Source organism: Bombyx mandarina, chromosome 21, assembly GCF_030267445.1.
Source record: "Bombyx mandarina strain Sakado chromosome 21, ASM3026744v2".
Classification (NCBI taxonomy): domain Eukaryota; kingdom Metazoa; phylum Arthropoda; class Insecta; order Lepidoptera; family Bombycidae; genus Bombyx; species Bombyx mandarina.
In genome coordinates, this window is record NC_143227.1 from 2,503,520 (window position 1) to 2,529,559 (window position 26,040).

The 26,040-nt window shown below is 36.1% G+C and overlaps 1 protein-coding gene across 1 annotated transcript; it reads right to left on the reverse strand.

The window, feature by feature from the left end:
* Nucleotides 1-1,889: 1,889 nt before the first annotated feature.
* On the reverse strand, nt 1,890-25,919 carry nAChRalpha2 (nicotinic acetylcholine receptor alpha2). The gene is made up of 8 exons (XM_028172498.2): nt 25,538-25,919; nt 17,014-17,058; nt 16,822-16,931; nt 14,034-14,214; nt 13,047-13,200; nt 6,919-7,492; nt 5,252-5,444; nt 1,890-4,787 (listed from the first exon to the last, which is right to left on the reverse strand). Exons 1-8 carry the CDS (start codon nt 25,718-25,720, stop codon nt 4,590-4,592), a joined length of 1,638 nt encoding a protein of 545 aa, XP_028028299.1. The 5' UTR covers nt 25,721-25,919; the 3' UTR covers nt 1,890-4,589.
* Nucleotides 25,920-26,040: the final 121 nt, after the last annotated feature.

Consider the following 26,040-nt stretch of genomic DNA (forward strand, 5'->3'; position numbering starts at 1 on the left):
CGGCTGCTAATTCGCGCTCCAACTGACAAATTTAATAACGAGTAGGCAATATGTACATGCGCTCGGCCTGTTTGCACCCCCGGCTACTTCATAAAACCTATACATTAGCATAAAAATCAGAATAAATAAATAAAAAATCGGTTTCAACGAACCAATCATGTGGTGATTTCATATTGTGTTTAACGGTATATATAAATTTATTGTATGTATGTATTTTATATGATAATTTGTTGTTAATAGTACACCGCAACATACCTGTTGTATCTTTATCTGTCCAGAATTTCGGGTAGTTAAACGGTTGTCTGGAAGAGATCGCTTTTAGCGATAAAACCGCCTATTGTACAAACGTATCTGCTTGTTGACTGTTTTCTGATGTTAATTGTGTTTTGGTGTGCAATAAAGTATGTTCTCTCTCTCTCTCCCTTTTTCTCTCTCTCTCTCTAATCTGTATTTTTTATCTTCTTCATGAAGACCTTAAAACTGCTGGTGTTTTGGGCGCCTTGTCAGCCCGCTCGGGTAGATACCACGATCCTGCATATTGCTGTTGCGAATTAATAATGCGTTCTGGTTTGAATGGTGGGGTAGCCATTGTAACTATACTGAGACCTTAGAACTGATATCTCAAGGTGGGTGGCGCATTTACGTTGTAGATGTCTATGGGCTCCAATAATAATTACTTAACACCAGGTGGACTGTGAGCTCGTCCACCCATCTAAGCAATAAAAAAGGCATTATGAAAACACGGAAAATCCCCCTAATTCTGCTGCGAAGCAGTCACTGTTCCGATTTGAAGCGTGAGATCATTGAAGCAGTTGTACAATAGAATTGGGATTACGGCCTCAAGTTGGGTGGCTATTTATGCATATGAACTTCGATAATAGATAACAATTAGCAATAACAAATAGATGTAATTGATGCGTTTAACTCCAAATTATTCCGTTAGTGGTAGAATCAAGACATCTAGTGACATCGTATTCAAATAAAACACAAATAACTTCAAGTACTTTTATTAGATACGGTTATTCAATGTCGTTACAAGCATCGAGTTATCCTTAAACGAGCCATACAGTTCGTTACGCAAAGTAAATTTCAACATTTCTTTTTCAAATGACGAGTGTTTGAAGAGCTTATTATTATAAATAAATAAAATACCGGTGAATATTTGAAATACCATTTTCTGTATGCTAAGCTTATAACAATAATAAAAATGAGTATGATTTTAAAATTTAGTTACGTCTTAGGCGAATTATATTTATCAAAAGGCTTCAGAAGAATATATATTCAAAAGAAACCTCTAGTTACAGAACTGAATCACAAAAAAACACGTTTTGTAACTAATGAAACATAACTTTATATAAGAGTTTCAAAATTAATGTTATTTCTGGACACTTTTGATGTACGCAGACTTTCCTGATGCATCAATTTTAATATCAGATCAACGCCCACTGGATTTCTCGCCGGATCTACTCAGTGGGTCTCGATTCCGATCGACTAGTAGATTCTGCCAAGCACTATTCTTGCTAGGGCTAGTGTTAGCAAATTCTCGCAGGTTAAGCCGGTGAATTGTCTCGTTCGGGCGTCGTTGGAATAGATCCTTAAGCTAACAGCGAATGGGTAGGGAAAAATCAGATCGACATTCCGTAACAACACGTACTCGCTCTTTTTATTTATTTATTGCTTAGATTGGTGGACTGGCTCACGGCCTACCTGATGTTAAGTGGTTACCGGAGCCTATAGACAACGTAAATGCCGACACTTTTCTTGAGACATGAGTTCTAAAATATCAGTTTTTACAACGGCTGCCCCACCCTTCAAACCAAAACGCATGACTGCTTTACGGCAAAAATAGGCAGGAATAAGAATAGAAATATTTTTCAATCACAACTCTCTTTGAATAACACACTTTTATTTAATTCAATAGTTATCCTATATTGAAAGTCTTAAAATTACATTAATAACATTACAACAATGAATTATTCGAAACACCTTATAAGATAGTCTAATAGTTTTGGAAAACGTTACATAAGTTGAATGAGCATAAATACTTGTTATTCACAACAATCGTTTTTCATTAAATTAGTTTTCAGATTTGAGCAACAAATCGTTCTTTTAGCTTGAAATACTGTTTTAAATCAGTAACCCGCTTTAGGTACAGGGTGTTCCATAAAATTTCTAAAACTCAGAAATTAAGAGATTCTAATGATATGGCATCGCTTAAGTGAATGAATATCTGATATATTGTAAGTCCTGTCGATCTGGTGTCGATCTGGTGTGGTTAAGTAGTAAAGCCTACTAATATTATTATGTGAATGGAGCTACTGATCTTGAAACACAAAGTTCAAGTTGCGATTTCGATCTACTGCCTCATGTGATCCTTGCGCTAGAAAGTAAAACTACTTCCCGGTAATAGATACAGTGGTGGTATCTTATTGTGTGTGACTAGACTACCATCATTCAAAAAATCTGCTGGTGTTTCGGTTTAGTTAAGTTTACGGGACACCCTGTATATCTTCTTATTTCTAGAATAAACAAGGCATAAAAACACTATTCCTGAAGGAAAGCAATAAATGGAAGGTACTATTTATTTGCAAAAGATCTGTTGTTTTAGTATTACTTTTTTGTGAACACATATTCTAGAGTTAATAGTAGGGTTTTTGCCATATATAAAAAAATATGGCAATATCTGAATCGTCCCAAGAATATTATAGATTTTTGACCGGTACAGGTTCAAAAGCACATGTTTGAATTTATGCTCCACAGTGTAACAACGCTACCATATCTTAGGTCAGTGTTTGGTGATCTAAACCTAGTACAGGCCGCTCTTTAAATTTACCTACAGATGTAAAAGAGACATTGTGACGTGAGAGATGTCTGGAAAAGAGCAATTTAACTTTCATATAATCAAAACATTATTAGAGAATTAATTCTATTGCGTTTGAGAAATTTGCGTTTGGGAAATAAATCAGGACACGCTCTGAAGGGATATTTTAAAGTTTGTGTAATGAGAGAGAAAGTAATAGTCCGAGCGATTGTATTTCTAACTGCGATACTTTAAGACTTTACCCCGATCCTTGGCTTCAGTCAACGGGTCTTAAATGAATTGACATCTACGGTGCTTCTTCAGTGATACGACGAGAAAGACAATGAAACGGGACTTGAAAGAATTGGGAGCAGTAGGCAATGTCATGGCCAATGTCCATGAGCTACGCTGACTGCCTATCATCGAGTCGTATCTTATGTATACCGATTAGCTGGAGACTCGATAGAGTAGCAGGTTAGGGGCCGGTGGCTGAAAAATCAAAGCTTACTGATTACGATATGAGTAGGGCGGAAAATCGGGTCCAGTGGGTTAAGTTAGAAGAGGCTTCCAGCAGTAGATAAGTGACGATTTATCGCAGAGGGCGCGTAAATGTATTCTCGATTGAGTAGAATTCGAGGAAGTTTCGAGTTCACGTCTTAAAGTACGGGTATAAGATGAACTATTTAACAACAGTATAGGGCAGTTATTTCCTATTATAATTCGCAAATTTCTATGAACATATTTTCTTTTATATTTTTAAAACGTACATCATTCGCGGTCAAATATTGACCAGTGATTATTTTTATTAATAATTAAATCCTAATTACAATAAGTTCTAAGTTATTAATCAAATGTTCAATAATCCTACACTACCACAGCCAGTTTTGATTAATAGCTATCAATAGCCACGTACATTCAAATTTGAATATTAATTAAGTAACAAGTAGGTATTTTATGAAATTTAATTGATTTTTGTAACCTAATTTTAAAGAAAAACAATATATTACACTGATTGTTTCGAAAATCTGTTTTCTGAGATGATAACTCAGAATGCAGATTGAGATATGAAATCGACTGTAATACTTCTGGTAAACATTGTCAATTATCCGTCCATCCAATTAGTACAATAAAGTATATTCGAACGTCACTAATCCAATTGAGTTGAAACTTAATAATTTTATTGTTGGCACTGCAGACAAGGTTTATGTAATCAAACTATGTTTATAGATGGGATAGATTGCCCACGAATCGTTTCAATAAATTCAGAATTCGCTTCACTAAAATATTCCATCAATAACCCTTCGTCTACTGTTATTTAATTTGTGTAAAAACTCTTGTTTCAAAAGAATTTTCATAAATTAATAGAAAATAACCGATCAGCTAATTATTTACTTGAAGACTTGGCAACTTGGAAGAATTTATTTGGCAATTTATCACGTTTTGTTATTGTTTTGTTTTTTTTTATTTCGGTTTTTTTTTGTAGTGGTGACTCACTACTAAGAAAACAACACCAAAATAATACGAAAGTGCCAGAGCTAATATTAGCCTTAAAGCTAAAGACTTTTACATCTTTCCATGCTTTCCAATGTACCGAGGTTTGTCTTATGCTATAAGACTCGGCACTTTTTTTACTCCCGTAAAATACTTTCATGATCTATGTAACAGTTGCTTTTTAATACATATTTTAGAATCTTAAATATCGAATTACTTAAGGTACCAAAAACAAACACATTTGTAATCTATTGAATGTGAATTATTAAAGAAGTTTAGAGAATCTAGGAAAAAAGTCTTATGAATCCCCACTGTCGACAGGTAGGTACTGCTGCTGGGCTACAGAAGACAGCATCATGTCGATCGGCTTCGTGTCGTCGTACAGAGACGGGGCTTCGCATAGGATTGCGAAAGTACCAACTATTGAAGCTATGGTGAAGATCCACAGGAACAGACGATCCAAAACCATAGCCACAAATCCCCAGTCTTGATCTTCCTGTATTTTTTTTTAAATAAAATTTATTTTTAATCATAACAGTTCTATTCTATTAGTCTATATAGGTCCAATGCTGGACATATACATCCCCCAAGCCTCGCCACAAAGATCAATCCTGCGCTGCTTACATCCAGCGGATCCCCTCCAACCTCAATAGGTCGTCGGTCCATCTTGTGGGAGGCCTACCCACGCTACGTCTTCCGAATACACGGTCGCCACTCCAGAACTTTTCTGCCTCAATGGCCATCCGTTCTACGAGCAATGTGCCGTACCCACTGCCACTTCAACGTCGCAATCAGAATAATAATGTCTCATAATATTAATTCTATCAAATGATATTATTTTCAAAATAAGAACTATTAATAACTAGAAAAATCCAAAAAAAATAATCGAATAAAATTTAATAATTTTATCTTTTGCTAAGTCATAATAGATTAAGCCAAAATAAACGTCTTAATACAAACCGCATTAAACTCATCTTGGCGCTGCATGTGATGCTGTATAAACATGACGTTGTGGATAGCTTTCTCTAATTCAAACGGATACTTCTTCCTCGGAACCACATCGCTCAAGGAATCATCGAGGCCTGACATCACGGAAGGTAGACCATTATAGCCAGCACCGAGGCTTCCTAATGCTCCAACGAGACCGCTAAATCTGATACAAAGACTTTAAGTTAAGCGACGTTTTATTGGATTTATACTTCAAACAAAACTATTCCATGCCGTCATTATACATATTTATATAATAATACTAGCTGACCCGGCAGACTTCGTAGTGCCTCAATCGATAAATAAAAGACCTAAACTTTTATATAGAATAAACTTAAAACAAACAAAAGGAATCCGTCCGACGGGGGACACGTCAAAGGGAAAACAAAATTGTTATTTTTATTTAATTCCGAGAATTTTCATATTTTTATACCTTTTAAACCTTCTCTGGACTTCCACAAATAATTCAAGACCAAAATTAGCCAAATCGGTCAAGCCGTTTTCATGTTATGTCGTGACAACGGAAAACGTGTTTCATTTTTATATATATAGATTAAGTATCTCTAAATTTGTAATCGTTGAGGCTTAAAGTATTAGACTCCAAATACATGTTAGCCAAGCCGGTGTTTGAATCCCGCAGGCAGGTTTCAATTGTTTGTAATAAAATCCATATTTAACACATGTTCACGAATTACGGTGAAGGAATAGCATCGTGTACCAAAAATCAAACCCGAAAAAATTATAATTTGCGTTATTATTATACAATTGAGACATAAACTTCAAGTCTTAAGATGACGGCATTCGTGTTGCGATCTCCATGGGACCATAAAACCAGGTGGGCTGTGAGCTCGTTCATCTATCTGTGCAGTAAATACATATGTTAAACGTGTCATATACACAGGTTTCATGCCAGGATTTTGTCATGTATATTGAGTACCACAAAAAAACTACTTACTGGTGGTAGGACCTCTTGTGAGTCCGCGCGGGTAGGTACCACCACCCTGCCTATTTCTGCCGTGAAGCAGTAATGCGTTTCGGTTTGAAGGGTAGGGCAGCCGTTGTAACTATATTGAGACCTTAGAACTTATATCTCAAGGTGGGTGGCGCATTTACGTTGTAGATGTCTATGGGCTCCAGTAACCACTTAACACCAGGTGGGCTGTGAGCTCGTCCAACCATATAAGCAATAAAAAAAAAAACATACATAAGGCCACAGAGAAGTGTGGTCAAACTCCGATGCAAAGATAAACACACTAAATACTGATTTCAAGCAGAAATCGAATCCATTTGCCATGATAAAATCGCCACGGTTAATTATACGGGCTATTGTGGGTATTAATAGACTAACACTGTTATAATTACCAATAAATTTCCATGATAGTACATTTTAGGATTATTAAATAATAGTACAGCTTTAAATAGACGGTCAACGCTCTCGCGGCCGATCACCCACAAGCTGGAAGACTTGATTAACTCATCCACTAAGTGTTCCCTTATTGAATGTACATGTACCGCCACAAATAGAGAGAGATGGAGAAGCCTCGCGAAAGCCGCAACCAAGCAATAAGACTTACATAATCACGACCACTCCGCCAGAAGTGTACAACTGAGAAGAAGCTTTAAATAAGTATAAAAAGAACCTGTTTGTTGCTGTTGTAGTATGCAGTCCATTACATCCTCCAGGCATGTGATGTCTGAGCGAGTCCGGACTTGAAGCATTAGAATGAGTCTGATCGGCAGCCGCTAGCGCATCTTTGAATTTGTTCTTGTTCTTCATACTCCTACCGGCAATCTTCTGCGCGGCCAAATCTCTCAACAAATCTTTCGGCACTCTCATCAGCAGCAACTTTGGAAGTTTTGTTATAAAGAACTTCCTGACCCACGGAGCCATTTTGTGGGTACTAGGCTTTCGATAATGTACATTCAGTATTATTATAGTTATAACAACAGATAAACCAACGAGCAGCATGGTGAACAGCAAATATTTTCCTAATAAAGGTAAAGCTAGAGAAGTCGAGGGAATAATTTCGGAAATGAGCAGAAAAAACATAGTTTGTGAGAGAAGAATGGAAATGCTGAGGGCTATCTTTTCACCGGAATCAGCGGGAAGGTAAAATACTAAAACTGACAGATACGAAATCCCCACACACGGTACGATTAGGTTGACAGTATAGAATAAGGTTTTCCTACGTAGTGTGATGTTAAAGAAGATATCTGAAACAAACGAGAAACTTAGTTTAAAAAATAATAACAAATGAAAAACACCTTTGAAATCATCAGAAACAAAATGCGAGTATAACTTTCAATTATAAAAAAGCAAAAGCATAGTTTCATGAGAATTTTCGTTTACCAAGAAAATATTCGGTTGTGGTAATAAAGAAAGTTTTCAATTTACAAAATAAGGAAACTGAACAAAGGAGTCCATTTCATTCTTTGTTAAGTATTTTCTTATTGTCTATCCGGAGTACTGAGGGTGGATTAGTAAAGAAAACAGAGATTTTCTTGAGAACGCCAAGTTTTTACTTTCTTTTGAGATACTGGACATAATTGTAAAACTAAAGACCAATCTCGGCTTTTTCCTTTACGTGTTGATTGCAAGTTTGAAAATGTGTTACGGAAAATTGACATTGACTTATTATTATTTTTATTGTTTTATTGCTTAAATGGATGGATGAGCTCACAGCCCACCTCGTGTTAAGAAGTTACTGGAGCCCATAGACATCTATAACGTAAATGCCACCACCCACCTTGAGATATAAGTTCTAAGGTCTTGAGTATAGTTACAACGGCTGCCTCACCCTTCAAACCGAAACGCATTAGCGCTTCATGGCAGAAACAGGCAGGGTGGTGGTACCTACCCGTGCGGACTTGCAAGGCGTCCTACCACCAGTAATTACGCAAATTATAATTTTGCGGGTTTGATTATTATTACACGATGTTATTCCGTCACCGTGGAAGTCAATCGTGAACATTTTGTTGAGTACGTATTTCATTACAAATATTGGTACCTTTCTGGGATTCGAATACCGGTGCATCACTTAACACGAATGCACCGGACGTCTTATCCCTTAGGCCACGACGTCTTCACGATTTTGTGACTATACCTCATTCTCGCACCGATCGCATTAGCACAATGTAAACAGACCAGACTCCGATCATCGATAAATTACTATCTAATGCTTTTCAGGATCTCTGAAACCGCAAAACGCAGGGTCTCGAACAATTCGGGTGAGTCTTAATAGCTATTTGCCACTTACGCGGTTCGGGAACAGACAGACTGACTAATGATACCGTTTAATTGGTATTCGGTAAACGACTGTAGGCGTTCTTGTGGCAATAAGAAAGCACCAGACAGTATTGGACGGAAAATGGAGTCGAAGTTAAACACGAAAGAGATGGATTCGTTGCTGCAAAGAATCCTAATACGGTTAATGGCGTTGTGATGTTTGAAATTTTATTTCTTAATCGTTTCGGATTTTCTATTACATTATAATTATTATATTATTTCAATAATGAATTTTATATAAGTTACTTTCGTTTTAGTCTTAAAATGGATTATCTATATATATCAAAATGAATTGCTGTTCGTTAGTCTCGCTAAAACTCGAGAACGGCTGGACCGATTTGGCTAATTTTGGTCTTGAATTATTTGTGGAGGTCCAGAGAAGGTTTAAAAGATGATAAATATGAAAATGCTCGGAATTAAATAAAAATAACAATTTTGTTTTTCCTTTGATGTGTCCCCCGTCGGACGGATTCCTTTTGTTTGTTTTAAGTTTATTTTATACAAAAGTTTATGTCTTTGATTTATCGATTAAGGCACTACGAAGTCTGTCGGGTCAGCTAGTCTTTTCATAAAATTTTAACTACGTCTATAAGACATAAGGTTTGTGCTAATTTGTCTACAAATTTTATATAATGAATAACTTGAGTCTCGCAGGATTTCCTTTAGTAAAACGAACATAAAAATAAATCTGTGAAATAAACGTTAGATTAAGAAATCAAATCAACGCGGGCTATTAAGCTAAGACTTGAATGAAAGAAAATAATTACACACAAGTGCTTCGAGCTATACGCTTAGATTCCCCTCGGGTTATAGAAGATTCCACAATTACGAGGGAAATTGTCGTACGACAAGCGTATTACATTATAATTTTATCTCCATTCAGTAAATTGTTCTGTAATTCAGGCATTTATGGGGATGGTTAAATTTAAATTACAAAGTGGCGGTGTTTATGAATTCAGTGACTGAGGTCAATTTTTTATGGAATTTGGGAAATTAGACAGGATTATGTGATTAATTGGAGTATTGGAAATTAATTTCAAATTAATATTTGAAAATTTCATTTACGTGTATTGTTCACAAATAAAAGTTTCTAGTTTCAAGATCTACCTACGATTTATTTTCAGAAAATGTTGTTTTGTTCGTGTTTTCAATAATCAACTCTTCCCGACATCTATTGGCGAATAATAATATTATTTTTCTTAATTGAGGGCAACTAACCGCTTTAAAGACACAACAAGATGGCGTTATCAAAAAAAAATACCGAGCAAAGCTCGGTCATCATCTAGCAGATATACGTTAAATAAATTCATATAGATATTGAAGTTTCAGGCAAAGAGCCAACAAACTTGTTCATCACACAATGTTTGTCCGGTGTATGAATTGAAACCACATCCTTCGAAGTTAAATCAAACCATCAAGGTATCTACAATTTGATGCGTAGAATTTTATCAATTGCTGAATTGTTGAATTCCTTAGTCATGAGAATTCGGTCCTCGCCACCTAATTTGATTTCTGATTTCAAAGTGTTCATTGTATTAAGGCTGTCGAACTATTGAATTCTTGCTTCATGGTAAAAATAAGGAGGTAGATAGTAGATATATTTTTTTAAATTTTTTTATTGTCCTTGTAGGCAGACGAGCATACGGCCCACCTGATGGTGAGTGTTTACCGTCGCCCATGGACGTCAGCAATGCCAGGGGCAGAGCCAAGCCGCTAATAATAGCCAGCGAGCTACGGAAATTCGGCAGATTTCATTTCTATCAGGCCTGTTTGTCCAAAATTTGAGATACAAACTCGTAAATTAGGACAGATCCCTAAAATACGCTCTATCTCTCAGGGGCAACTCCTCGGAACTTGTTAACCTATATTTATAACTCTTGTAAGCATATTACACGATCAAACTTCGAACCGAGTAATTCGTTTAGTTCTAAAACTTTGATTAGATTTATCTACTTCAATTAATAACTTTTTTAGACAGCAAACGAGTTTATGAAATAGATTTAAAAAAGCAATAATAATATTATAGTTTGTTGATTTGGGGTAAAACAATATTAATTTGAACAGGAATGATAAGTATTATTTTGACTATACCATTATCGTACACTTACTTCATGACAAAATGTGAAGCGTTGACTCTCTTAATTAAAGATGCTTTTAATTCTAATAGAAAGATCCATAGTTAAATTTCTGCTAATAATTTGACAGTACTTAGCACAATATTAAAACATCGATGAATAATAATAGCACTTTAGTAATTCGTGATCATGAAAATTGTAAATTTTGTAAAACGTCGGAGATAGTAAAATAAAAACAATAGATGCGAGATTAAAGTGTAAAAATATTTTTAGTTATACCTTCACTCGCGACAGCTGAAGAACATTCTATATTAGCTTTCTTTTCTTAATATTAATAACCAATTTTTTTTTTTTTTTTTGATAAGTGTTATATAATAATCGAGAATAATAGCAGTAAAATGTACTGGAAGGAAGCCAGCTTCTCTTTTTAGGCTTTTTTTTTTGTAATTTCTGCTGAATCGATTTAGCAAGAGCAATTAACATGTTTAAGTTACTTCCAAATATGAGTTTGTACTACTATAAATTGTAATAATCGATGACTTGCTCGTCAAACCGAAAGGCATGACTAGTTTTGAAAACATGCAGACTCATATGAGACAGAAATAGAAGATGTTAGGCAGAAAATTGTAGTGATGTGATTTCTGCGAAAGAAATGAATTGATAGTGGCAGCACGAGGGCACAGATCAGTTTCTTAAACAGGATACACGCTTAACATGTGCGGTTGGCAATGTATTAAGACAATAACTCTGTTTCTATTACTATTTCTATTTTTAGTTTTAAATTAAAATATTTCTAAGTCGTCGTGACCTAAAGGATAAGACGTCCGGTGAATTCGTGTATAGCGAAGTACCGGTTTTCTTATCACGCAGGCGTGTACCAATTTTTCTACTGAAATACGTATTTAACAAATATTCACGATTTACTTCCACGGTGAAGGAATAACATCGTGTAGTAAAAATCAAACCCGCAAAATTATAATTTGCGTAATTACTGGTGGTAGGACCTCTTGTGAGACCGCACGGGTAGGTACCACAGCCCTGCCTATTTCTACCGTAAAACAGTAATGCGTTTCGGTTTGAAGGGTGGGGTAGCCGTTGTAACTATACTGAGACCTTAGAGCTTATATCTCAAGGTAGGTGGCGTCATTTAAGTTGTAGATATCTATGGGCTCCGGTAACCGCTTAACACCAAATGGGCCATCTAAACATTTAATCCTACAGACATAATATATTTTGAAAAATAACAAGCCCTGAGTTCTTCGCAATGATGAAACTGCATCAAGAATCGTTTGTAGCATCATCATTATATAAAAGCACTCACAAATGCCCATTTGAATAGAAGTCAGATTTGGATTCGTATAAAACTAGAAAAGTATTTAAATAAATAAATAAAGGCGACAATCTCGCAGCGTGATCTCATGGTAACTACCACTACAAAGCTAATCTCGTCCAACGTAAATTACGGCGGTACAAAGACGCTTATCTAACTTGAATTACAGCGTTCTTGTCGCCTGCAGGTTAAACTCTTGTTATGTTGCTCCGTGTGTACGGGTTTTGAATTTTAAATGCCGTATCTGAATCGTTGAGGACCGTTGAAGGGGAAACTTGGCGATATAGCAAACAAATATCTACTGGGGATATTCGAAGTGTTTTCTACAGAATATGATTCGTGAAGCTGAATTTTTTTTTAAATTTTATTGCATTTGATGCGTGAATGAACTCACTTTACGTCTGGTGATATGTTATTACTGAAGCCAATTGAATTTAGAGTTTATTAATACATATAGGTAATAATTCCAACGGTATACGCGAAACACGAGATAGTTCATAAAAAGTCCTTGCTAACAGTTCTGATATTTTATTATTATGAAGGGGAAATTTGGATCTAGCAGTTATATTCTTCCAAAGTCCCCCTTGACTAAAAGTATACTGGAGTCCTCTATGGTATTCGCATTTAATGCTAAGCTTTGAAATAAGAGGCCTAAGGAGAATCTGAATTGATTTCTATGTTAGCTAATAATATTATAGCTTTTGGATAGAAAAAGTATTCATGCGTACCATGAACACCCATCCCCAAATGACTATGCAATTTACATATTGATTTTAGTACCATTATTCATTAATTAATCTTAAGGAAGTGGTGTAGACCTAAGAAAAAATGGATAGATTACGTGATGGGTTGCGAAAGACGATATGTGTAAGAGGGGAGTGAGCGAAGAAATGGTATATGATAGAAGAGTATGGAAGAAGAAAACATGTTGCGCTGACCCCAGGTGACTGGTAGAAGGACAGGAGAATGATGACGATGATTCATTAATTAATCTTCAAACTAAATTTCTTTGACTGAAACTATATATCTTACTTGTTATTTTATGGGCATTTGTGTAAAATATGCGTAAAAACTTACCTGGATACGGTTCCTGACAGCAGGGGTAATACCTCTCGTGTCTTTCAGCTGGTACTCCGAGAATATCCCATTCGACTGACGGGTAGTACTCGCGAAGGTCGATACCAACTTCGACCATGTCCCCCTTTTTTTGGTTGATATGTTTTAAGTCGATCTGTTGAGAAAAAATTCTTAATACACACCATAAAATTTACCTAAAGCGGTATCCGTTTTCTGCTTATATTAGAGCTCACTAACAACCTTAAAAATGGATGTAACTATTCTGAACTCATCTCTCAATTGATGACAGACGTATTTTTTAATTCACTTAGTTCTTATAGAGCAAAATCTCTATTGATTATGTAATTATTTATAAGTTGTAATTGACGATATCTTCTTGTTTTGTATATTCTTACTCCCCATCATCCGTGTTGTTAAAATAAATTAGCTTTTAAGAAGCAATGTCTAAATTTATATCAGTATGATTAAATATAAAATTTACGTAACCTACCATTCCATTTTATAGAATTCGTTATATGAAAGCACATACATATAATTATGTTGTTTTTCGTAAGACACAATATCATAGATGATTCTGAATTGAATTGAATAACAGTTGTCTTAAAACCGGAATGTATACTTGCTTAGTGGTTTTTTTTTATTGCTTGAATGGGTGGATGAGCTCACCTGGTGTTAAGTGGTTACTGGAGCCCATAGACATTTACAACGTAAATGCGCCACCCACCTTGAGATATGAGTTGTAAGGTCTCAGTATAGTTACAACGGCTGCCCCACCCTTCAAACCGAAACGCATTACTGCTTCACGGCAGAAATAGGCAGGGTGGTGGTACCTACCCATGCGCACTGACAAGAGATCCTACCACCAGTAAAGTTGGTAGAAATAGTTAGATTGGTGGTATTTACGGGGTTGATTTTATTACGGGCACACAGTGTTTCCAAATAATAGCGGAATTTTCGCTACAATCTAAAAATTATATTAAGCTGTACCTGATCACCATCATAGCTCCAAGATCCGAATTTCAAGAAGCAAGTCTGTTGATCGAACGGGAAGTATCGAACGTCGATCTCGCAGGAGGACTTGAAGATGGCCGGTGGAGTCCAAAGCACTTTTCCATTGTGGTGCAGCACAGCCTTGGTCATAGTCGTCACAACATACTCACCATCGGCACTGAATAAAAGTGTGGATTGTTATTTTCATAAATTGGCAGATTTGGTCACTGTTTGGTCCTAATATTTTATTTTTATTTTCTACTGCATAGATTGTATTAAGTGGGTACTGGAGCCCATAGACATCTATAACGTAAATGCCGCCACCCACCTTGAGATATGACCTCTAAGGTCTCAGTATAGTTACAGCGACTGCCCCCACTTTTCAAACCGAAACACATTACTGCTTCACGGCTGAAATAGGCAGGGCGATGGTAGCTACCCGCGCGGACTCACAAGAGGTCCTACCACCAGCAATTACGCAAATTATAATTTTGCAGGTTTTATTTTAATTACACGATATTATTCCTTCACCGTGGAAGTCAATCGTGAACGTCGTTAATTGTTAATTAGGTACGTATTTCATTAGAAAAATTGGTACCCGCCTGCGGGGTTCGCACACCGTTGCATCCCAAGATACGAATCCACTGGACGTTTCTTTAGGCCACGACGACTTCAACTTGGACACCACTACTTGGTTTGGTAATCTATAGATACAAATGACGTGAATTTCACCCAACTTAAGGTGATAGATTATAATCTCAATACTGTGTAAAAGTTGTTTCAGCCATCAAACTCATACATGTGATTGGGTTGCAGCATAAAACCTACTATGCATCTATAGATTACCAAACAAAAACCGAAGATATTTAGGTAGCAAAATTAGAAAGATCTTCGAATGCCATTAAAAATTTTACGGTTCGAACAAAAGTGCAGGATCATGTTTTATTTTATTTATCTCCCGCAAATGTACAAGAAGTAATCAAATTCGGTGCGGAGTACGGAGACATCAAAACGAATCGTAATGTATTGCTATTTATGGGTGATCGTAAATAAATATATGAGAAGATAATCATATGGTTAGTTTCGGTGACTCCTTTTTTGGTTTTTTTTTTTTTGGAATGGCTTGGGTTTGGTTTGTTTTTTTTTCAATTTCAGGATAACCAAATCTCCAATTATAGTGATTTTAAGGCTTTTGTTTCAAGACGGACAGTGCTATTTATGTTTAATGGGCCCTGAGCACTGTCTGTCAAAGCTTATGAAGAAGGAAAACAATATATAAGGCAGCCATACATCGTTTGAGCTAGCACGTGCGTTTCCAACCATCCTTTATGATTAATAGTTGCTGGTTTGTTATGACGTGGCTTGATGTATCACTTCCTAACGTTTTCTCGTCAACATTGTGTGCTCTTAATTAATTTACTGCGTAATTTTTTCTTTCTAAATCTTGATACAGATTCTAAAGCACCCAATCGAACAAGTATTTTCTTCGGATTTCTCCAGTCGTCGGCACAAATAAAAATTACTCATTTAGCTTTATATCGTGGTATCATGGAATATATACATTTTTAGATAATCTTATCACAATGTCCAAATATCCACGAATTATTCCAATATATTATAAATAGTCTTAAAAATTTATCTTCTACTGATTTAACTATTTTCTTATTTTCAAATAACATTTTCGACCTAACAACGTTAGATAATTCTTCAAGCTATTCCCAATGTAATTGCTTAATTAATATCGGCGTAGTACTTAGTATAACTTCGACCGTAGTTGCGAGCATTAGGCACCGGGAAATCGCATTGTACGACCAAGTTGGGAAGGATGTGATATTACAACATGCAATTTCAGTTCCGGTTATTACAGTATTTGGGATTATCGCATTTATTGGCAAATTGGAGTTTGGGTAATACATTTGTATTTGGGTTAGCTGGGTTAAATAAAACCATATTACCTACTTCGACAGCTCAGGGGTTCTAGTTTAAGACCAACATTATTTAAATATAAATTGAAATCTTATCTCTTGGTGGACTAATTCTACTTGTGAGCTTGGTAATCAATTTGTCAACACTAGGTGAGTTATAAAACTTGCCCTTGTGACAAACGAAGTAATCTAAAGGGACGAGTAATATATAGTGTTTTTTCATATACGGTGTTTTTTAAATATTGCACAGTATAAAATTGATCTGCTGTATCAATCTACGTTATATATTGTTATTCGATTTTGAGCTATTTTAATATATCTGAACTTTGAGTCACAAGCTCAGCGGGATATAAGTTGAAATCAATTACAATATTCCAACATTTTTTTTTTTATTTCGACCACTTAGATGGGTGATCGAATTTACGGCTTACGAGCCTAGTGCTTAGTGGTTACCAGAGTCTAGGAGCATCTGCAACATAAAAGCCGTCACCCACCTTAGGACATGAGTTCTAAGGTCACAGTTTAATGGCTGCCCTACCCTTTAAACCGAAACGTATTACTGCTTCACGGCAGAAATAGGCAGGGCGATACCTACCCGAACGGCCTCACAAGACGTTTTACCACCGTTCAGGCACCTAAGAAATAAAAAAGCTACACATCTTATTATTTATAATCCATTCAATTTTGCCCTGACTCAAATGATTACAGAAGGTAAATTAAGTCTTAAACTAGATCTGTTATCATCGTTACACGATACCGTTGAGTTTTTTATTGGATTAAGATAATGGCTATATTACTTAAGACTATCAGTTCAATATTACTCCAAAACGAACCAGGCAATACGAATATACTGAACTTACTTGTTATAAAGCACTATATCTGGCAGCCAGATATGTTCAGATGGCACATAGAGCTCCCTTACACCACCATACTCCAAGGGATCCCATTTGAACTTATGGTCTTCCCATTCCTATGACATTAGAAGAAGATACAATTTGAGTTGTTGCGAAAAATATGCAGGATATTTTAGATTAGAGAATTTCAGTACTTACGTGCTCCAACCATACGTTAGTCGTTAATATTTGATCTTTCAAATTCTGTAACAAAAAAAATAATTAAACGTCAAACAATTTAAAATTCGTTTCATTAATTAACTGGGTTCGCTAGTGGTTGAGATTCAACTTTTTACATATCTTAGACAGCGCGCTAGATTGAGCATTCAATCTACCCATGACTCCGTTTTTGTTTCCTTTGCAATAGCGTTCAAATATCGGTAACTCTCAAAATTTCGAAATTCGAAGAATCGAATCAAAAAGAATCGTGGTAAGAACACCTCGGATTATTTATAGAGTATAGGATAGCAAGGAAAAAATAGGTGTATCATAGTTCTACCAACAGTCATTCCTCAAATGATCAAACTTGTATCGCAAGGTCTTTCATCAAATTCAAAATTCAAACTCACATCGGATTGTCACGACACTGACATCTCCTTTCTTAAATCAAGGTTTGAAAAGAATTAGCTGAAGTTCAAATGCTAAGTTCATGAGTACCAGAAACCACCTATTTGTATACCTTCGGAGGCAATTGAAGAAACGAAAGAGTCAGAAAAACAAAAAAAAAGCCTTTAGATGTTGATAATGACATAAACCTCATTCAATAAGACGCTTTTATTGGACAGTCCTAATTGTGATGCATTACAGTGCTCACGTACAAACGGAAAGTTAACCACTGAATCTTAAGACTAACCCAAATTTCCTTGGTGGCCCATCGATTTTCTTATCTTGGCCGCGATCCAACAAATTCCCTGGCTCATCAAAATAAATGTGTCTATAGTAAACGATGTCGTGGAAGCACGTTGGAATACCAAAAAGCATAATAGGGAAGAGGATCGTTTGAAGTAGTTTGAATCGTCTCAATTTCTTGATTCAACAGAATTTGGATTGAAAAATACATTCGATATGCTTTTCCGGAAATCAATGTTACGTAAGTAATTTTACCAAGGCAAAATAAGAATTATGCATACATGTTATCTCTCTTTTGATATATCAAAATTAAGCGTACCATTATCTTAGGGAATAAAAATATATAGGAATACTAATTACCAATGATTTTTTGCATCAAAATTTAATATTAAATATACAACCTTTCCAAAATTCCATTCTCTCATTTCGGTACAATCACACGATAGCCAACACTATTAATCGATCTAGTTACAATAACGTCCCTAGTCTCTCCGCCCAAGACAAGTCTAGTAGTCCTCATGGCCGTTTAACCAGTGATTCATGTTTACTGGTCCCACAGAATTCTGTTATAGAAAGGTCGTTTTCGGCACCTTGTATTATGTCGAATTTAGTACGGAAATGTAGGAATATCTCTATTTTTTCGATTCGATCTAGATTGTCGTAGGATATTTCCGCTTTTCGGTAATCCGTTGGAGAATTATTCTCGGCCGAATAGGGGTTTTACTTCTTTTGTTTTTCCAAATATATTTTTTACTTTCAGATTTTATCGGGGCGTGAATCGAAGCCCGATAGAAAGTTTATTTAAGACTTTTATTAGGTTTAATAACTTATAATTAATAAACAGATTTCTATATAGCATATGAGTGATGCGAGCCAGTGACGGCGTGTGATTATATATGCACTAATTAACGATTTTAACTAAACAACATTATACAAGCACGGCTCACGATCTTCTTAACATTTTTTATTAATTAATGTTTATGATACTCAACTATATTCTTCGTAATTTCTAAGCCTGGTTATTTGGTTTTTACTACAGCTGTATGTTAATTGTGTCAAAACAAAAGACTTATATTGTTGCTATTGTCACGATTGATAATAATAGGTGTTCATTATTTGCTACTTCAGATGGCCCGAAAATCTAGAGAGATAGAAAGAGAACATTTAAAAAGAATTGTTCATGCTATTGCTATTTGGTACAGTCAAAATAAGTTTTCGATTCGTGTGTGATGCTCGACCGACATATAAGTTAAGATTGTATTTATACACTACATGTCGACGCTTGAAAGGCAAACGTGACTAATCCCCGTATCTTTAGTCGTTTACACGAGCCTAACTCGACTCGACTCAACCTCCAACGCGCGTTTTGGTATGCTTAGTCGTAAAAATAAACTCCACTCAAACGTCCTTGGAAAATTTTCCTAACCGGAGTGAAGTAAGCGAACTGTCAAGTCAAGGTACGTCGCGACGTACCTTGAACGTTCCTCAAGGCTGGTTTTCTATCAATGTCCAAATAGTATGTGGACCGCAAATGGAAATATATGATATTGTTGTGCAATGGCCTGGATCTGTGCATGATTCCCGCATATTTTGATAATTTAATTTTGATAATATTTATTAATAAAGTAAATAGTTCGAGGTTAGACATTTGAAACTCTTTATTTTATTTACCTACATAAGAGTCATATTTTGCTTACTACCTGATAAATAAAGTCAATGCGATTATAAGTTTTATTTATATAATAATAAACTGGTGGTTGTGGAAAAGCACTTCAACAACACGATGCAATCAAAATCACACAAAAGCGGCGAATAAAAATACAAAGCCGGATCCGAAATCTAAAATAATAATAGGTTAGAAAATAAATAATACACTTTCAGCTTTACCGCACGCACACATATTTAGAATAACTCAGCAACCAAAACATCAAACAAGTTCATCTAGTGTCAAAAAGACAGCGGCAGCTTGACTTTGACATTAAACAATGAACATAGACTACAGAACTCAATGGGTTTGATGCTAGCTTGATCAAATTTTCCTCAAACTGATGTTGTTGTGGTGACGCAATAACACCTCTCTACCTCACTCGAGGACAGTTGAGGAATATTGTAATGGTCGACTAAAAATACCAAACTCGAGTAAGTTTGGGAGGAATGCTCGAGCATCATCGGATGAGTTACGAGTCGAGGACTATTTTACAAAACGTCTAAAGATACGGGCATAAGCGACAATAACTGCTTTGTGCATAAATGATAGGCAATAACCATATTCGATGCGCAAAAAAATATATACCTAGTCAGGTCATAAATTCTGTCACACGTTTAATGTAAAATAATTGAAACAAGTTTATTCATTATGTAACCATTCATATACCAAAATGAACTTAACAAAACATAGATTCTTATGACACTAAAGTTTATTCAAAATGACCTCCGTAATTTTGAATACAGGCCTTCAATCTGCGCGGCCAGTCGTCTATCGCAGCACGAACGAGGTCCATGTCAATATCGGCGGCTGCCTTAATCAAGGATGTCTTGAGTGACTCCAAATTGGGATGAGGCTTTGAGCACGCCTTTTCCTCCAAGTGTTGCCATATCTTGTAATCTAACGGATTCAAATCTGGACTGGAGGGCCAGTCTTCGTGCCGGATGAAGTCGATTTCACGCGCCGCCAGCCAGTCTTGTGTGCTCTTCGCTCTATGGGCTGGCGCCGAATCTTGTTGGAATACCCAGTGCCTGTTATTGAACATGGCATAAAAAACAGGTTCCACAAGGTTCGTCAAGACTGTATTTTGATACACAACTGCATGTGTTTTTACACCTTTCTCACAAAAATGTACCTCTGTTAAGCCCCAATAAGAAACTCCCAACCACACCATGAGCGAGGATGGAAAATGACCTCGTTGGACACGCGGAATACGGTTGCTCGCTTCTTCACTACTGTGTGCGTACACCTTATCATTTTGTTTGTTGTAGCTCTCTTCTACAAAATATTTTTTCAAGAAAACTTCTACAAGAAAAAATAATTTCCCGATATTTTTTTCCCGCGTACCGCTTCAACAAAGCGCGGCATCTCTTCAGTCTCAGGTCCATTAGACGAGCATTCAAACGATGTCCTGTTTTTCTTCGATATGCCCGAAGCCCTAGTCTTCATTTAACACCCTTTTCACCGTGGTTCTGCTTAACCCCATCTGAAGGGCCAACAGTTTCTGCTTACGTTTGGGATTTCTTTGAATTCGCGCCTTCACAGCTTTTATCACTGCTGGAGTCCTAACAGACCGAGGGCGACCACTTCTTGACCTGTCATCTACACTAGAGTCTTCATTGTATCGTTTGATGGTACGATAAACGAATCTTTTGGTTATATTCAAATTTTTCAGTATGTTAAAAATTTGAATTGGCGCGTAACCGCAACGATGCAACGCAATAACTGCAACACGGTCTTCTTTAAGCGTCCACTCCATATTTAAAAATGAGTAAAATTCTAAAAGTATACATTTTTATTTTCATGAACAATTCGAAATTCGAATTCAATAAACTTTTTTGTGACCAGCATTCTAAAAGAACAGTTTTTACTGTGTGACAATACTTATGACCTGACTAGTTATTTCTAGGTCTATTAAAATCATTTCAATCCATCAGCTAGATTCGTTAAAATATATTTTTTTCAGATATTTCAACTTTAAATTAGTCTACCGTAAAGTTCACGCATTGTCGCTTAGTCAAGTTTGCCTTTCAAGCGTCGATATATTTTATGAGTTCTACGAGCTTATTCATAGGTGGTTTTAAAATTAAACTGTAATTCCTAAGTACATTTAATAGTACTTTGCATTTAAAATAAAGCAGTGAATCAGCTATGAAAGTCGATGACAATTGGCGGGGCGAAATACAGACGCATCAAGTTATAGAAGCGACAGAAGCAATCACAATAGGACACTTAAGTTAAACGAACACGGTGTCCTAATTCGGCTGTTGTAAGTCAATTGGCCAATGAATATTCGATCTGTCGTCTTAGTAGTGACAAGAACTTGTAGTGTCATACACGATTGGCATCAACACTACATGCTAGGCATGATTAATTAATTGAGCTTTGTTGAAATCTATGGTTGTTAAGCTGAAAGTATTCCAAATTGTGTTCATTTAAAGATAAGACTGACAATTTCAGCCCAGTTATCGTCCGATCACCCTGTTGTCGCATATGGGCAAGTTGTTCGAGCGGCTACTCCTGAGAAGGGTGTCGCCGCACGCCCTTCTCAGACTTGAGCAATTTCGTAGCGGTCACTCGACAACGTTGCAATTGGACCGCGTTATGCACCTCTTGGCAGATCGGTCCAGCACGCACCAGTACCCGGCCGCAGTTTTTCTCGATATCGAGAGAGCCTTCGACCATATCTGGCATGCGGAACTGACCTACAAGCACGGACCTCCAACACGCGAAGTACGCAAGCAGCAGTACGAAGAAATGATAGATGGATTCAGCTCTACTGTGACACGAGCTGTATAATGCTAAAAGGTATGTCCTTCAAGATATTAGATTTCTCCCGTGGCTTCAATTTCGTTTTATTTGGAGTCAATATTAAGAATATATTTGAAATGATCTGTTATGGATCCAAGATAGGGTCTAGTTTTCGTGTTAAATATCGTGTTATAGGATGGATACCTGTATTATACAATAGTAAAGAACGTATTTCTTTTTGTTCACACAGCACGACAAGCTTAATATAAAGCGTATAAAATACCGCCAACATGGATACAATTTGGAAACATAGTTACAGTTCACGTACCAAGGAGCCCTTTATGCGATAGTTAAGATTCCACGCTACCGTCCCACGTGTGGAATTCAATGCACAAGTTTAGATGTAATTTAAGGGTAAGTTGTTGTTACCCTGCTTGCGTAGTTCCCTCTTGGTTCAGTGGCTTAAGTAAAGCTAGACAGTGACTTAGCTTGCTGTGTTTCTGTGTCTATTTATGGCGTAAATAGCTTTTGGCCGCGACTTCGTCCGCGTGAAACAGTTACTTTGTCATAACGCAAAATTTTACCCCCCCACTTCATTTACGTAGAAAGTGAAAATATTTTTGAATTATAGAATATTAAGGAGCTATTTTAATCCCTGTTTTGAAACATTCTTTATTGGTGCTCCACTTGTGTTGGTCTTATCGTGATGTTATAATAATATAGCCTATAGCCTTCCTCAATAAATGGGCTATTTAACACTGAAATAATTTTTCAAATCGGACCAGCAGTTCTTGAGATTAGCGCGTTCAAACAAACAAACTCTTCAGCTTTATAATATTAGAATAGATAGTGGCGTAATAGTATCATACACAATTAATCATGATAATTAGGCATCATTAAAAATTCAAAGCGATATGCTGGGAAAAAGTGGATGCGGAATGCGGAGGGTCGTTCATTGTGGTGGACTGTGGAAGAAGCCTACATCCCGTAGTGGAGACATACAGGCTGATGATGAAAAAATCAAAGTCAAATGTTATTTTGAATATTGTATTTTTTGGAACGAAGTTTCTTATGGGACGATGCGGAGGGGTACCCTAACCAGGAAAAAGCGTCCGTAACGTAAGATTTTTATTAGTAATGCACACAGTGTACGACTTAACTTTGTAATAACGTATAAAAATAACATATTTTTTATTATATATTTTTTATAAATTATTGTGAATAAAATAAAGTTGATAGCTTTATAAAGTAGTTTATTATTATTTTTATCAATAAAAAAATCATAATAAAAATGTATACCCGAATAATTATTTTCTTTATACCTCGAATAGAACTTAAAATTTATATTTTTAGAATAAGGAACTTCGTTTCTCTCCGGTGTCCCACGACATCACATATCTTTTTATTGCATTCCCGTCATGTCACGTATAAAATTTTCTGCGGCTTATAAACAAATTCAAATCGAATTTATTTCAACTTCAATATCATACGTGTGTATGATCGTTGAGACCATGATAACCTTGAGAAGCTGATGGTAGTAAGTCAGGTTGACGGGAGAAGATCACGCGGTCGCTCATTTACCCGCTGGTCAGATCTGGTAAAGACGCTCACCGGCCTTCCAATAATCGAGGCTATAAAGACCGTTGAGGACAGGAAGACGTGGAGAAGCATAGCGCATAGAGTGATCGACGCTTCAAGTGACACGGCTTTCAACAATGAAGAGGCTGCTATGAAGAAGATGTATATTTACGATGCCATCCATGTAACCGAGAATAAATAGAGTTGACTCAGGATAGTTCAGGGTATACTTAAAGTTATTCAGGAAGGCCACGAACTTCAGCACTGAGGGTCGTAATTATCTACGCAAGCAGGATCATACATAGACATTACATTTGAACATAATTTTTTTGTCTATGTCACCGATAAAAAAAAAAACCATAGTCCTTAGAACTAATGGATCGGACTGAAAAAATTTAATTATTATTGTATTGTAAATAATTATTTGGGGTACTTATGTGGTTGTTTTAATTTGGATGTTTATAGTTTTTTTAATTGTATTGTATTATTTTTCAATTTTCCTTTTTGGAGTATTCGCATTGGGTTTTGTACCTAGGGAAATTATTCTTTCTGAACCAGCAATCGATCTGTTGGTACTATTGATTATTATATAAATAAACTAGCGACCCGCCCTCGCTTCGCTTCGGAAACTGTAATTTATTATTGATTTCAATACTATTTAATGGATGTTATTATACATATAAACCTTCCTCTTCAATCACTCTATCTACTAAAACAAACCGCATCAAAATCCGTTGCGTAGTTTTAAAGATTTAAGTATACATAGGGACAGAGAAAGCGACTTTGTTTTATACTATGTAGTGATACATGGCTAGTCGCTTCGAAGACGGAATTCGTCTAGAAACTTCTACTCTTGGAGATGATTTCAATCTAAATTCAGGGCAGTTGTGTTTAACCAGCTAACGAGCTCCAACACTATATGTTTGCGAAGCTTAAACACGTACAAAACTGTTCCTACCCGCTGTAACTTCTAGTAAATAAGACGACCTGTGAACTATGTGATACAGTCAGTCAATTGTATGTATTTTGCTAATAAGTTATTTAATTCGACTAACATGTCGTTGACATAGATAATATAAATAATAAAAATACGTTTTATGTATCTTTCAATAACATAATAGAAAATGTAATACATAAAAGTAATTTAAACTTGAAATGTAAATTATTATCATCGAATTTCGTTTATTGGGAAACACGTCAAGTGTCTTCGTCCAGAATTGCCAGTACCAACGTCCGAGCTATTTTTGCCACGTAGTTATTAAGTTCCAATATTTAGGGGCACCGCTCCGTTTTAAATTCCAAAGGAATTAGGACTTTTCTATTCGATAGATGACCGATAGTATTTGCGTTGAGATGTCTATAGGCTCCAGTTGCCTCATTTCGGGTCAGTCAATCGATATTGCACAAAAATATCGATTAAATATTACTTTGACATCGATTTACATTGTCTTTTTTTTTCTTACTTAATCGTGGGTAGCCTATGGGGCTATTCTAAATACGCGCGGACCAGTAGGCGAGCACACGAGCCTTAGAATTATTAATACAAACCCTAGCAAGAGCAGTACTTCGCTGTATCTATCATCGGATCGGAATCGCGACCCACTGAGAAGATCCGGCGAGAAACTCAGTGGGTTAATACTGTGTATTTTATAATTAAAATTGTAATAAGGTTCTTTAATAATTAAAACTTTAGTCATATTCGTTTACATGCCTTTTTTTCACAGACAGAACATAAACATGCTAATTTTTAGTTTATTATAGTATTTAATTAAGATATTAGATTGTTTGGAAAACACTTACCAAATCAATCAACTGGGACAGACGTAGCCCAAGCTTCACTAGTACGGTGTTATTATTTTTATCAACAGGTCGAATCAGTCTATTGTAGTTACTCAATAAGTCATCATAAAGCCTCTTCGCGTCAGGATTCGCGTAACAAACAGTAAAACTACAAAAAAACACGACAAAAATAGCTTTAGACATTTTTTTTCCGATCACACGTCAAAACTTTGGCACGTAACATTCATAAAGTGTTTTCGCGGTGCATTTTCTTTGTATTTAATTATTATAAATTAGAATTTGTAAATAGGTTTGTAAATAAAAAAGTATTATTGTAAATGGAAATTTTGACAGCACGCCCGAGAGGTGCGCGCGACAGTGGCGCCGCTACTGGCGGGAAAGCGCGGTGAACACAACGCAACTGCGCCGACTCCGAAATTGACAATTTATTACTGAAACCACTCGTTTGTGTTTGCATGAAAATAGTGAGTTTAGGCTTATTTTGACTCATAAACGGATTGAGT